At 30.8% G+C, this 16,270-nt stretch overlaps 2 protein-coding genes and 1 long non-coding RNA gene across 7 annotated transcripts in view; 2 read left to right on the top strand and 1 right to left on the bottom strand.

Annotated features, from left to right (window-relative positions):
• LOC107167827 (neurobeachin-like protein 1) overlaps positions 1–16,270 on the top strand; it is a 121,219-nt gene that overhangs the window by 97,332 nt on the left and 7,617 nt on the right. For 3 of the 4 annotated variants that reach the window (XM_089219216.1, XM_089219219.1, XM_089219220.1), the window contains 3 exons: positions 14,766–14,890; positions 15,063–15,216; positions 15,744–15,906. In XM_089219216.1, the coding sequence (XP_089075342.1) occupies positions 14,766–14,890; positions 15,063–15,216; positions 15,744–15,906 (442 nt within the window). The remainder of the gene's footprint in view (positions 1–14,765; positions 14,891–15,062; positions 15,217–15,743; positions 15,907–16,270) is intronic. The other variant, XM_089219218.1, reaches the window with a different exon arrangement.
• LOC107168010 (uncharacterized) lies at positions 241–2,811 on the bottom strand. 2 transcript variants are annotated; one of them, XR_016190205.1, is made up of 2 exons: positions 2,694–2,811; positions 241–1,022 (listed from the first exon to the last, which is right to left on the bottom strand). It is a non-coding gene; the product is annotated as an uncharacterized LOC107168010 (long non-coding RNA). The 2 variants fall into 2 exon arrangements; XR_016190204.1 differs by lacking the exon at positions 2,694–2,811 and adding an exon at positions 1,651–1,716.
• Positions 8,504–9,563, top strand: Cpr64Ad (Cuticular protein 64Ad). Its single transcript, XM_089219222.1, has 2 exons — positions 8,504–8,657; positions 8,775–9,563. The coding sequence occupies exons 1-2, from the start codon at positions 8,643–8,645 to the stop codon at positions 9,354–9,356; spliced, it is 597 nt and encodes a 198-aa protein (XP_089075348.1). The 5' UTR covers positions 8,504–8,642; the 3' UTR covers positions 9,357–9,563.

Genomic DNA, 16,270 nt, shown 5'->3' on the forward strand with positions numbered 1-16,270 from the left:
GTCTATAATTGTTCACGTGACAGTCGCTCATATCTACATGCCAAACTCAACAATATTACACAGCTTGCTTGGACTACGATTATTATGTATGGTACAAGCCCGCCTTGGTGCATGTGCATCCGCTATGATTATACATTACGGGCGCTGCACATCATGCTATATCAATAAGAAGAATAAGTTGTATGTGATTCGGAAACTGAGAAAAAAATTTGAGCTTGTAAAAAAAACAAAAAAAAAACGAAAACATAATTATTATGTTTATTTAAAAATGTACAAATTATAAAAAAATAAAACAATATTTTTGACATAAAATATCATACAAACCTATATTTATATTATATATTATACAGGCGATGAAGATAATGGGAAGGGAGAGTTAGGTATATTTGTTACGAGAACGCTATTCATAATAGGATGCGGTTAGAAACAAATAATTTATCCGTTTACTTATTTAAGGGGGTCTAGTTGCGGATGGGAAGAATCATACCTATTATAGCTCTGATCGTTTTATTTTTGTACCATGCATAATTTTGAACTATTATTTTATATTAAAAAGTATTAGGGTTTTTTAATCACATAAATATGCGTAATATAATGTATTGATGTAAGTCTTAGAATTAAATAAATTGTTTTTAATATAAGGTACGGTCAAAGTGATAAGCATTTTGTTTGTTTTTTTGAGCACCATATTATAATATCGTCGGAAATATATATACCTTGCCCTTAGATACTGCACGCAATCACCGCCTATAGGCATAGTCGTCACTTTGCGAATGCGCTCACGTGTCATTAATAGGATGTCGTCAATTATAGTGATGTTGTTGTCGTGGTTGTTGTTGTTGTTGTTGATGTTGGTGGTAGTGGTGATAGTTGAACGGACCGACATCAAAGTTCGGTTTCTTGTGGTCCACCACGGCGTTGAACCCGTGGTGCCCGTTTCCGCCGAACGACTGGGCCTGCTGTTGGTATTCGCCGTACGGCAAACACTGCGACCACGCGACCATACCCAGCAAAACGCACGACTGGAAAAATCACGTGACATCTCTCCATGAGGCATTGAGTTTATTATATTTTACAATATTACTTAATACAATATACTAAATGATCATATAGTTGGCCGAGTAATTCATCACCTCCCAACCACACAAAAAAAAATGCCTGCAAACCTAGTTTGTACACATATATGCCAGTTCTATTTAGTTATAAACTGCTAGACATTTACTTCATGTACTTAGGTACCTATACTTTGATAACCAACACACAAATAATTATCGTAACGGTCGTCGGGTCATAATTTCTTAACGAAAGTATTCTAATGCAACCTCGAGTATATGAGACAAAAGTATTCTAACGACTTCAAAATGTATACCTACTTATGGCTATAATGTAATCGTTAATTTTTTTTAAAGAAGAATGAAACATTCTCTATACGCATTCATATATTCGTACACCGTAGATCGCCAACACTTTTTACTCGAATACTCTATTAGAAGACGGGGAACTAAGCTTATAGACAGAGCTAGACTGAATTTAAATAATTTTTTATTGCTCGAAGATTAAAACCTTGACCACGAATTGATAATATGACGTTGTTTTAATACGATTTTAGTAATGTATCATGTATATTATTATAAAACGGAAATCGCTTACCGTGAAAACTGCAGAGCCTTTCATGATTTTGTTAAGCGGACGGAACGCAAGCAATACTTCTGCCTGAATGAGATCTATTCCCGATGGTTTGGTTATTTAAGCTAGGTGGTACCGGAAGATTTTTCGGAGAAAACCGCTCATTATTATTATTATTATTATTATTATTATTATTATTATATTATCTTTATATTACAGTGATGATAATAATATACGCAACCGCGGGTAACACGCCTATGTGAATAATGTAATATAGCATAACGCGTGCACATCACGAATTGTTTTATAAATATACCTACGACATGGTACGCCGATCCTGCAGGCGACCATAATATAAGACATTGTACTGTATATAATATGTATATAGGCAGCGCGAACATGTACTATTTAATTATCCCGCGAAACCATGTGTAGAGTTAGTATAAACATGGTGTATATAGACGTATATTCCCATACAGTGTGATCTGTTTTACTGGCTACACTTTAATAGTTAGCTTTTATACTTAAATGGATGTTGTTACTTACTCGTTAACTCGCATATCCAGCTAAAATGCACTACTTTTATAGGTTATTCAATTTTATAAGCGTTTGCGTTTGTAAATATTTATTCAGTAACCGATACAAATACACTATCATTTTTAAATACCAAAGTTATTTTGTATATTCTACAGATTATTGATTCTAAATTACAGGTTATCATTTAAAACCACTGTTATATAAATTATTAAAATCTCATAAGTTTGTAATAGAAATACAAATGTATACAAATTGCAGTGTGACATGTACCTACTTCAAATTATATGAAAATTAATTTTTATTTCATACTCAATAATTCGCTTAAATGTACATGAAATGGATCGCTCCATATATTTCTATTCTTTAGGTACCTATAGTGAAATATATACATATATTTCTGTACCTATACAGTATACAATATGTTACGAACACTTATCTAATACACGGTGACATGTTATTGTAGTAATGGATTCACGTCAGGTAAATAGACTAGAAACAGTAGAAACGCGTTTGTGAAAAATATAATATACCTAGTATTGTAATGAAAATGATATCGCACTTTCCTCGCCATTTTCCATTGTTTGTGCTTCCTCGTCAGTCGTCGTAGTCAGTCCATTTTCATTTGATGTGCTCCGACGATTGATGAGAAAGATCATCATTTGTCGACCGTGGCGTTAACCATGGTTATATATTTACCACCAGGTTTTCCAAAATACTTCAGTAGTCTGTTGGCCAGTATACATAAGCTAAAGATTTGTAAGATAATAATGCATAGCGTACTTATGATATTTCAGCTTTAAAAAACTTAATACTCGTTATCTTAATTTTTTTTTTTAGAACGAATATATGTTCATAATATTAATTACTTAAAACGTCGAATTTTTTAATAAAAAATTTATTTTTTTATTTATTTAATTATTTAATTTATTTCTTGCTAATTAAGTTTTTCGTCCTAATTAATATGTAGCAAATCAATAATAAATACGTATATGTATTTTATCATTATTTAACATGACCACGTGATGCATACCACTACCGTTAATTAAATAGACCTGTTATATCCTGTATATTAGAATTTTTTCAATATTTTCCAAGGTAAACTAAGCAATGTACTCGTGAAAGTACTTTAATGTAAATTGTTTTAAATATAAAAAAAATATTTAATTGTATTACACTAATAAATTACTATAATTAAATAGAAGACTCTTTATTGCAGTTATTTAAGTTTTGACAGAGTTTTACAAAATAATAGGTTTGATATATGATGTAGATTATTCGTTGTCCATGCATATTATAATATAATAATAATTATATTCATATAACAGTGATATGGTATGATTTTTTGAATACAATTATTTATGATATCAATTGAATTAGATGTGACCATAAAAATATATATATTATCTGCAAATAAATCGTTATTAGAGCGAGTTCATAATTCTTTTAAATAACTTGTTCTTATATTGTAATTGTTGAGCTAAATTTATAATAAAAATCTAATAAAAAAAAAAAAAAACAACTTGTACTTATATTTTTAATGTATATAATATACAGGAAAATTATGTTTTGCAGCTTGTGACATATAAATTATTACGTTACTACGTTGGGTGTATTTGATTTACGGTTTATATGGAAGCAATAGTTTAATTTTTATTTTCAATGAATGATATTGTTTTTAGTTGTTTTTAAACAACATAAACACAAAAATAAAAAAATTGTATTATTATTTTTATTTGAATTTTGAGTGTTAATAATTAAATAAAGATGGCCTATCTAATTGATTAATTTGAATATTATTTATACCTAAAAGTAATATACAAACACCAAATATCTATGTTATTAAATACTTACTAGATAATTAACTATTTTTTATGAATTTTGGTGTCCCGGATTTCTAAAACTTAAATCTGGCCACCCTATGTTAAATCAAAAACATGTCTAATATTATAACTAAATTAATATAAAATTTATTTCCTATTTTGTCCTCTCTTTTATTTCATGTGTGATATGCCAATGAAATTACTATTTGCGTTTATATTTACTTTAGGTATTTTTGACACATGCAGCTTCTGATCTCTTCTTGTTTATCTTACATGGTTATATCAATATCCGTCAATCATTCTATTTGCATTGACGTTTATCTATTTTCTATTCAGTTTATTTTGTAATTTAGTCTTCAGATTTTCACAAATTGGTGTGTAAATATTTATAATTTTAAATAATATGTAAGATTGAACTCTGTATGAAGACTGAAGATCATATTTTGATATATTATATATTGTTATTTGGTGCCCATTTATTGACATTAGTTTTATAAACTATTAATATTAATTTGTGAAACTTAATAGCTTTATTATGTAGATTTGGCACGTATAACGACGTATAACTGTGTACGTTATAATTTTATAAATATAAAACAAGGACTATTTACCTATAACAAACTACTTAAAGATGTATGCCTTTTATTATGAGATATGTATGCCAAAATGCTACTTCAATAAAATACACTTTTTAAATTATTATGCTCTCAAATGTGTTTGATACTTATTTGTATAATATTTAATAAATATGTGTACTATATACCAACATATAATTTATATAAAATAATTACACAAATAAAAGGTTAACTATAAATTTTATATTAAAATATGCAATATTTTTTATCATGGAAACTTGTCTACTACCTAAATATTAATTGTATATTAGTTAGGAGCTCACCAATTCATTTGCTAATTCAAATTAAAAAATATAATACGCTACTGCAGTTTTTTCACTATCATATTACTTTTTCAAAATCGTCTTCTTGACTTTGTATTTAAATTAGTTAATATTATCTACTAGATATACCCTTAATTTTATTCACATGTTTAACTACTTTGTAAAGCCAAACTTAATCACAGTACATATTTTTTGGATCTAATAATATTAATTTCACTCTACTTCCAACTCAAGATATGCTAGGAGGATTATGTATCAATAAAAACATATATTTTAGTAATATATGTGAGAAATAAAATTTAAAAAATAGGTTTTAAAAATATGTTAATATTAAATATCAAATGAAAATATGTATAATTTTATATTATAGCTATATTTTCTCACATTTATTCTATAAAATGAATTCGTATGTCATGTATTTGTTCTAATTTTTAGTCATCCTTAAAGTAAAATATAAATAAATATGCATATTGTGTTCATATAATATGTTTTATTTTGTAGATAGCTCTCGTTGATAATATAAAGCTATTACTTCAATAAAACGCAATTGAAAATAGAAATACATTTTGTGAGATGCGAACGAATTGCTTACAACGCGCAAAATATAATGTTTTCACATGCGGTCGATGTGGAAATGTGGAAACTTCTAATTTTATACTTTACAACGTTGACTATTAGTGAAGTGCAATATATTTTCAATTGTTTTGAATTAGGCAAGGTTTGGTAAAGTAAAAAATACTAGATGAGAAATTAAACATTTAATTATCTACATTTAGTTGACAATATGTATATTATTGTTAGTGTGCGTTTTAATCGAAAAGGCCTTTGGGTATATTTATCCACCAAGGTTCTTTGTCATATAACGTATGATGGTTGACATAATATTGAAAACTATACATCACCTAATGCGCCGTGTAAATAAATGTTGATTAAAAAAATATTATAATATAGTATTGTATTAAACTCACCCCGAGGCCTTTAGCTCGAAAGTCCATTTTCTCGAGCGAGTGCTATTTAGCAATAATTATAACTACATCAACTCTGTCATGCGGATATTATGCGATACTCGTGCACTGCATAATATATTATATTATGCATGTCATTATTTGAAAAATGTGCAACGTATGTTCCCAAACGATTTATAATAATATCAACTTTCGGTTTTTATTCCTGGCGAGAAAAAAATCGGGATACATCAAATTATAAATAATAGGTATTTATCCTTCGACTTTAATTTCAAACCGTAACTTTTTCCAAATCTAACGGTCAACAAACGTTGGTTTTTTTTACTTATTACGATTAAAATTTGCAAAATCTATTCGTCAAATTCGAATGCAACACACATCCGTGGAAAAACTGACTGGTGTATATTAAAATATATGTAACGTAGGTACTCGTACAGTCGTACTTATATCAGCTAGAGTGTAAAATTTCTGGTTTGATACCGTCTGTCCATCAACCACGTATGATACCCGAACACCCAAAATCTAAGTATTTCTGCACTAGTAATTAGTATTGTACAAATAATGAAATCATAATAAGGTAGTAAAACCCACTGAGGCTTTTTGACAAATGTAAGTTAAGATTATACATTTTAATTATGTGCTGATAAAATTTGCATTATAAAGTAATGCTTATAATTGTATTTATAATTTATTACACTTAAACAGCGTTACTAATGCGTCTCAACGGACCTGGTCGCGTTGAAGACTACAAAACTTGACAACAACAACTGCTGTCGGTGGCACTTATCATCTATATTATATTATAATGGGCGCGGAATTATAAAAAAAAAAAAAAAACGGACGACAGGTGCAGCGTTCTGACCGCGACTGATGATGATCGTATGGTATTATAACGAGCAGAGTAGTATGTATTGTTTCTAAACCATCTGGACGAAATTCACTTTGGCAAACGTTATAATTGGATTTATGTTTTCTTGTCGATCAAAATCGCATTGTGTTACGGCACCTATCTCTGGTCAGCGCTGCAGTGTAGTTGACGACATATTATTATTATTATTATTGGCGTTGTTACCGTACCCGCTGAAACGGACACGCACAATAATAATTACGATCGCGAACATATAACATATCTACTGTGCACATTAAAATATGCATAATACGTGATGGACATACAATCCGAATAAGGGGCGTTTTCTATTTCGGAGTTTCGCAACCTATTCCGTCTCGAGTGAGCGTCACGACGATGACCGCCGCCGCATCGAAGACGCTTGTACATATGATCTTGAACCACTTAAATTGTAGTACGATAGATAATATTATCAGCGTCGTCGTTTATCCGGATATAACGCTAAATGTTTAATTGTTGTTTGGGGGACCGTCAACGCACCCCCTTCCCCATCATATTATAAAAACTAAAGGTCCAAGATCAATATACATGCAGCTCTAGATTTTTGAGTCGCAGAATTTCTTACTTGTCAACTTAAACATTTGCTTGAAGATTAATAATAGGTACCTAGCTAAATTATGTAACATTGCAATAAATCACGTTTAAATGATTTACTGCAGACTGATATTTATTTTAACATGGACACCGTTGATGTTTTACAATAAAATCATGTTTTAAAATACTATTTGAACTTATAATAAAGTACGTATTATAAGAAAATAAATTACTTTGAAAACTGTATTTTTATATCCACAAGAACGATTCCCCGTGATAACTCTATAAGAGTCTAAGAATTACAGGTAGTGGCAACCCTATTGGCTAGAAACAATATAGGTATAATATACATTTAATAATCACAAGAATATAAATATTTATATTTGTAGTTCTAAAAAAGGATAAGTACATAACATAAAATATTGAAATTAGGGCTTAAAAGTGCATATTGTTTTTAACTCATTAATAAACTAGAAACGTAAGTCTTAGACTTAGGACTTTAAAATAAATATTGTCCTTGTAAAGCTCATCTGTCATTCTATTAAACCCCCCCCCCCCCCCCCCCCGGTCATATAGCATGCGTATAGTATATGGTGTACATTGAGCGGCTGTTTGGATTGGTTATCTGTCGAATAACCAACGGGAAAATTTACGACGACAAATGTCCACCGCGATAACGGGTTAAACGCGTAATATTATCGACGAGTAATAAACACGCACGCGTTACGCGTATACTCGTCAGCAATATATTATTCGTCGCGTCGAAGTCTCCCCGAGGATGGAGGTGTGCAGGACGATTTTCGTCGCGTCCTTCCAAGGACGATGACGACTGACTCCCACGCGGAGGTTTCACTTTCGCCACGCACACGCCTCGGTCGGTCTGGTCGCTGGTATATGGATCGGATTGGACTCGGACCAAAACATGATGACCCGCATAAAATTACATACTCACCGGACATTGTCACGTCTATACTATTATAATATAGTGCTACCTATTATTATAACGGACGTATATTATTGTACCGCGTGCCATCGCCGGGGCTGATAAGACATTCTGATCGCGCGACCAAGTCGTCTCTGTTACGACACGGCCCCTTCCCTCACCCATTTGGCAAACGGCCCCATGACTAGTGCTACCCGCGGATGGCTATCGTATTCGATCATCGGATCCGCGGTGTAGGGGACCTGACCGAAAAGGACGCATTGTGGGGGCGTCCACCGACTACTATATAACGGTCGCCGATGACCATTGTCAATCACATCCAATTCGACTCTCAAGTCTATCCGGTGATATCCGATAAACAACAAGTGCAGTCGACGCCGTCGCAGTAACAACACTGAAAATAATCGAAAAAATGGCATTCATCAAGGTAAGTAGTATTTTATAGTGACTATATTTATTTCGATATTTTACGACAGACAGTGCTCGCGTCGTCCACGTCTGTCGTGCTATTTAATATTAAATCGATTTGTTTTCCTCACCACAGTCTTCATTGGTCTTGGCCGTCGTGGCAGCAGTTGGCCGCTGCGAACCTGGCGTACTTCCCGCTGTCGCCCCGTCCCCGTACGCCTATCCAGGACTGTTACCGTACTCGGCCGCACCAGCTGCTTACCCGTACGCCGCTTACCCGTTCAGAGCGCCGCTCTTGCCGGCCGCCTCCCGCGCTGTGGCGACCCCGCTGCAAGCGTTCCCGGCCCCGGCCGCTCGCTTCGCCGCCGCCCCGTTCCCGGCAGCCGCGCCCCTGGTCCGCGCCGCCGCACCGCTGCCCGTAGCCGCCGCACCGCTGCCCGTGGCCGCCGCGCCAGCTGTGGCCAAGCTCGACTTCACGGACGCCTACCCGCAGTACCAGTTCGCGTACACAGTCCGAGACTCGTTGACCGGCGACGCCAAGGACCAGGAGGAAGTACGCGACGGCGATGTTGTCAAAGGCCGCTACAGCTTGATCGAACCCGACGGCAGCCGCAGGACCGTCAACTATTACGCCGACGATGTCAACGGATTCAACGCGGTCGTCCAAAAGGACGTGCCAGTGGTGGCTCCAGCCGTCGCCCCTGCCGTAGTGGTATAATGACTGACGCCGTATAACGATCATCGCCGCCACTGAATCCGCCGGACATAATCTCCGTATATATATATTACGTGTATTTTTATTTTATGTTTGTGTTTTCTTTTTGTACATAACTTTTTCCTCGCTGTTACCTATATTGTATTTTCTTTTATATTTCAAGGCAATAAATAAAGTTTCTAACTCTTAAAAATATAATATTATATATTACTTCTGCGTAAATTGTTTTCTTATATAAAACATGGTTAGGGACACCTTCTATATACTTATAGGCTATAACCGTGTTAGTGTTAAGTATATGTATGAAGTGTATACAATAGCTCTGTAAACCACAAAGTCAATTTGGAGACTTGATAAGTACAAACCGACACCCGTACCTCCTCTATACGTACCTGCTCACGAGTATACACCAACGTCCAGCTATAATAATTCATTCTCATAACATATTTTGTTATATTAAAGTATTATTGTTTTTATAGATGCTTGTCTAGTCGCCTGTCATTAGTACAAAAGAACATGACGGGTTGATATGATGTTTTATGCCTATAAGTAGAAGTCTGGTGGATCGATACCTCTCAAATAGGGCGTAACCCTATAGATACTCAAAGGCATTTTAGAAAGAAATTAAAAGTGCCTAGTTAAAAAAAAAAATACTGTAGAGGGTTACAATTTTATTATAAAAAATAAAACTAAATATATTTGAACATATAATATATTTACTATAGGTACTTTGAGAAATTAATATTATTTATCGATGATATTATATTTACTTACCATAATATAATATTATATAGACACTGAATCTCGATGATTTGTGTCGTATACCTACGTCATACGTCATATTAATAATATTAACGAAGTTTAATCATGCACTGTAAATATTAATAATAATGTACTCTTCTAACTCCGTATAAAGGATACGTATCTTACTACGTAGATAATGAGGCATATTAATATTTTCTGCACAATCTGAATGTAGAATAAAATTATCTAATTATAATTACCAGTATTGTATAATTTTATAATAGTATGTATAATGTATTGTGTTAATTTTAAAATGATATAATAATATTTGTTTTCAATAATTCAAGTCGTTGTTGCTATATTTTGATAAGTCCTATTGACTGATCAAAATTCTTTCATATATACTCTCGCCCAAAAAAAAAAAAATCCTTAATCTTAATTATGTTACTGAGTGCATTTAGAACTTGCCACGCTTTTCAGACACATATATATTACACCTATACGATGACCCGTTCTAGGCTCGTGGGATTTCTATTCCTCAGTGACGTTCACCAAGGGAACAAAACTACATTATACCTATAACTATAGTTTCTACACACAATTTACACACCCAATATACGGAGTTTTACAAACTAGACTGATCAATTGGGTTTCTGGTCGTGGCTTATATTAGTTACACACTATCGCCACAAGTCGCCATATTAATACCAACTAGCTGTAGGATCTTATCAATTGAATTATATTTATATAAACCTGTATTATAATAAAAATGCAATGGAAGTTGTTATGATTTTTGACTGCGATTCGTTTGCGCTTCATAGAAGTACTTCATTTCGTGTTAGTTGAAATTGTAATTAGACATTTTTATCGAATAATTATACTGACGATATATCTGCATAATTGTTTGGTTAAATTTTAAAATCCATCAAAACATTAAAGTTCCTACATAATATCTCATATCTAAAACTGTAATGTAATCGATATCTAAACTTGGTACACCAACATATACAATTATTTTTGATTTATTGTAGAACTATAATATCGATCATATATATATACGAATATATATCGATAATAAAATATCGAGCTGCGATTATATAAATTATATTTTCCACAAAAACAAAAGATTAGTACATTAATATTTACATTCTATTGATGCGTATAATGTATATCATATTAATTCAAATATCTTGCATAAAGTAATTTTAATAATTAAATTTAGAGTGCGGGATTTTTTTTTTTATGTACGTAAATAAACAATGCGATTTATTTGAATTGCTAACCTGTTTTGAAAGGAGAACTTAAGAATTACATTAATTTATATACTGTAAATTTGCATATAGGTTGAAAAATAAATAACTAAGGTATTTATAAGTAACAAAATTTATTGTATTTTTTTAAATATATATATTATATACAAATTTAATAATTGATAAATGTGCCATAAAGAAATATTTATTTTGATTTCAATACTTCCTATATAGGTACTAAGTATATAAAATATTTAAAAACTTATACTTCCATCTGCTTCATGTCCTACGGCTGCATAAGATTACTTTGTGTGGATATTTTAAGTAATTAATAAATATACATATAGGTACTTCTTATTTAATAATATTATTTTAACATTTTTATTTTCCGCTTTTACTAAAATTATATTTGTTTTGAATAATTTATGTTTAAAAAAAAAATTCTTTTCAGCTCAGGAATTTTAAATAGATACTCTTAACAGTATGAACATGTTTTAATAGTACCTACTATAATTTGTAATGCGTTTTTGATTAATTTTCGTTTCCGTATCCTCGAGCAGTCCCAACGATTTGTGTTTCAATCCTATTTGTCCGGTGGGTTACGTGGGTTTCATTTTGTATACAACGAATAAATTAACAATAATAGTTTATTAACTGATCCTATTTTATCAGTCCGTTCCAGTTCGTCCATATATACAAGGGAGACCGAGAACACGTCATAATAATGTATATTTATGTTCGCGTTTTGTATATACGATATACGTTCGGATATTTAAAAAATGTATTGTATAATATTATTAATCAATAATAGGTATATACACAAAATATACGATTTAATATATTTTACCATGTCCGTAGATGATTTCTTTCTATTTCTTGTACGCGATAGTGCCTACTTTATCATCTCATATTCTATCAATAATTCATTATAATTAAATAATATAAATTGAACATTAAATTCTTATTTTACTGCACGAGAATTTTCTAGTGTATAATTCAGTATTATAACTTATAACTTATAATGCACTATATGTGTCACATATCGTTGTGACTTAGGACAGTACATTTTTTCGTGTAGTAATCTATACCTATAACATTCGATATCGAAATCCCTTCCATACGATCGACGCACTTCACGAATCACGATCGATCGATAAGAGGATTTATTGTAACCCGTGGTACAGTGCAATACCAAACTATTATTATTTAATACTGTCTAATATTATATAGAAGATCCTCGTCGTTACGTATCGGAACATTTCCAGTTTCCAATTTAAATATGATCTGATAACTTACTAGTCGTCCTGCGGGACGTCCTATACTTACTAGTATACTGCAGGTGGCTTATTATAATATACACTGCAGTTCTAATCACAACTCAGTGTGCGCTACTGATCCTACGTTTTTATTAGATTGTTATAAATTATAATGATATACTTACAAGAAGAAGGCTCACTATAAAACAAACTCGGCGTGTCCAGTACGCAACGCTGTTTTAATATTGTTATCGCGTATATTGTTGATATATTATACGCAATAAAATATTGTGTGTGACATGTAAGCGCGATTACGCGTCTTCGTCGACGGCCCGCTTTAAATTGTGTAACAACCCACCCCGCCACCCGCACATCATCATTGTAACTACCGCCCACCCACAAGGCGCCTTAATCATTACATCATTTTTTTCCCCCGAAAACGCGCATATACTACCGTATTATATTTTATATTCGTAAACAAAATCCGTGCCATTATTATATTATATGGAACCGTCCGTATGTATAATGATAATGTTCTGTATAATTCCACTTTGATACGAGCATAAAATAAAAAAGAATTGTGCAATTCCTAGTGATGTTATTTCGACCACCGGTTGATGGTTAGGCGTGTATATAGATACTTACGAATGTAAAATATTATTAATAATTAATAATATTGTCTACACTCTACGTGATGTAGCCCGGCTGGCAATGAAATAATGTAAATGCAATTAATAATTTGATGGTTATTATTTTACACTTATTTATTTTATGCGTGTTATTGGGGACTCTCACTGTTCAAATGTTTAGTATTTTTTTATCATTAATAGAACGTGATGATTATTTTATAGAATTTATAATTGTTCTAGAACCACAAGTTCACATCGTGTGAGAAAAAATCAATAACCAATGTACAATAATTATGTATTTACAAATTTTTTCCTTGAATAATTTAAATACTTGTTACGAGTATTAATTGTTTTGAACTTTTTTTTTTTTTTTAATGTAAATATTTGATTGAAAAATTACTACAAATATGGTAGTCAATAGATTGATAAATTAAGAAGTAGTGGAAGTAATATTTAATCACACGTATAAATTATGCATAAACATCATCATCTATTGCCAAATTTTGAGTTAAGAGTATTAACAAAATAATGGCATTTTTTGCTATTGCTATTATAATAATAGCATAATAAAACGGAAAACTATGTAACTTATTTTTAAGACGGAATTTTTGTTACATTATCCAAAAAAAATCGTGGAATGTTGTTTTAGGTTTCTAAACTTTTTAACATTAACCTAAATACAAAAATTTCGATTTTAAATGAAAATTTATTACCCGAAAGAATAGAATTAATTTCAGACACATACAAAGACAGTATACCTGGGTATTAGTGTGATGCAGTGCATCATATCTTCTTAACTTTTTTGTGTACAAATTTAATTTTAAGGATGAAATAAGCTTAAAACGATTTAAAACTTGATTTTAAAAACTTCTGGTATTTCATTCAACTCCAAAAATCAAACACCGCTTTTAGATGACCTAGACATTCTTCCAATCACGAACAGAGGAATTATTATGTTATTTTGTTAGTCTTAAATTTAAAATCGTGTGCAATTAGAATTTATAAAAAGTTTCCTAAATCTTGAATACAATTTATGGAAGTATTTAAAAAATGAAGAAACTATTATGAACAATGAGGCTTTCATATTTTTATTTTAACTTCATTGTGATAACTTTTTTAATTCGACGATTTGATTTTAATTAATAATTTAATAACATAATAAGAATCCCTGACCGCCTGATAACTTTATTAGCTGTTTTTCTAACTTTTATTAACAATTTTAACATTTCAGATAAATTTACTTTTGTTTCGACTTAGATATTGAATATATCAATTATTCATTATGCTGATAATTATAACAGCAGTAATACATTGGTTAGCTATAGTTTGAACATTTTTGGTTAGTAAATTCATTGATATTAGTGTTTTGAACTTGTATATAATATATAATTCATATTTACTCTATGATTACCTATTAATTTATGTATTAGAAATAATAGGTCGTTTGGTTGTGTATACGCTCGTTGTTATAATTTACTTCTACTTGGCAGTTTGAATTTTTCTATTATAATTTAACAATATTTATAATTTTAGGACGACCACGGAACGTCACTGGATTTTATCACAACACGAAAATTATTCAAGAATGCGACTCAAACTTTGTCCCAACTATCATTTTGACAACCATCAAAATGCTAGTAATTTGAGAGACAACGCCGGTAAATAATATATATTATAACATAGTTAATTAAAAACAAAATATTGCCTACATTTGAAAAAAAACTATATATTTTTTTAATGCAAGTTTGATATTTGGCATGTTATTTCTATCAAATTGAACTTATAACTGTAAAGAATTTTCATAATAATTGTGTTTAATAATTTCAATAGTATCATTTTATGTAGGAGGTGGCATTAAATGTATGATGGATTGTCCGGAAATACCACCTTGCATGCCACAAGTGGCCGTTCGAAGTTTGGTAGAAGAAGACGGTGAAATGTTACCTGATGAAGATATAGCTTCATATAAAATGAATTATCCAGAGTAAATATATTTAAAAATGTTTAGTTTTTATTGCTAATTATATATTTTGATTTATTAAAGTTAAGTCAAAGTATATATTACTTAAAATATTTAATTTCCTTTTTTAATTTTAACATTGAAGACTGAACATTTTAGTATAATATAATTTTCTTTTTATATAAAAAAGAAGTCTTCGAAAAATGTAAAGTCGTTATTCTTAATATTTAAGCATTGAGTCAGCTATATATTGAGATTCTAATTGGCTTTCTTTATTTAAAACACTTTATTGTTCTCTGCATTTAATTTACTTAGGTATACTAAATATATTTTTAAAAATTTAAATAATCGACTTATAATTTCCTTGATAAGTGCGTTTACGAGTTTCTTCACCGATCATTCGAAGTTGCTTTATTTTTAATTACCTATTTAAATAATATTTTAATTTTAAGTATAAATTTAACATTTTTTTTCTTCTTAAAAATATGTTTCATTAAATAACTTATTGTTTTAAAAATACTCACCTATTGAATTTTTTGTATACTTTTTAGTGAGGAAAACAATGAACGAAAAGAGAAGTTGGTTTTGTCAGTTGACTGTCAATTAGTAACTTTGATGAGTGTTATAAAAGGACGATTAGTCATTTCGACTACACATGCCTACTTTCATGATTTAACCCCGATAACGGAGGATTGCGATAGACATGATTTTAAGGTAAATATTTTACAAGATTAATATTTAATCTTGATCAAAATTACAATATTGGTTACATATAATATAAACACAACACTTAGACGAAATTATGACCCCTTGGCCCTTGTATTAGGTAATATTGTCTTAATGCCTTTACCAAACAAACACGAATAACCTAATTTGAATCATAAATTTTTTTAAATAATTTAATTTTTTAACATATACCTATTGTATTAAAAACAATATTAATTAAGGTAGCATAAAATCTCTGATATAAATATTTAACAACTTAAGCTACAAAATCGGATTTTTATGTGAGTACATAAAGTACATAGAAACATTTTTTTAAATTAATTCCACAGTCGTTTATCGTTAATGTAGGATT

This window comes from Diuraphis noxia, unplaced genomic scaffold (assembly GCF_037042655.1).
Source record: "Diuraphis noxia isolate RWA-SAM2 unplaced genomic scaffold, SU_Dnox_SAM2 contig0002, whole genome shotgun sequence".
Lineage (NCBI taxonomy): Eukaryota > Metazoa > Arthropoda > Insecta > Hemiptera > Aphididae > Diuraphis > Diuraphis noxia.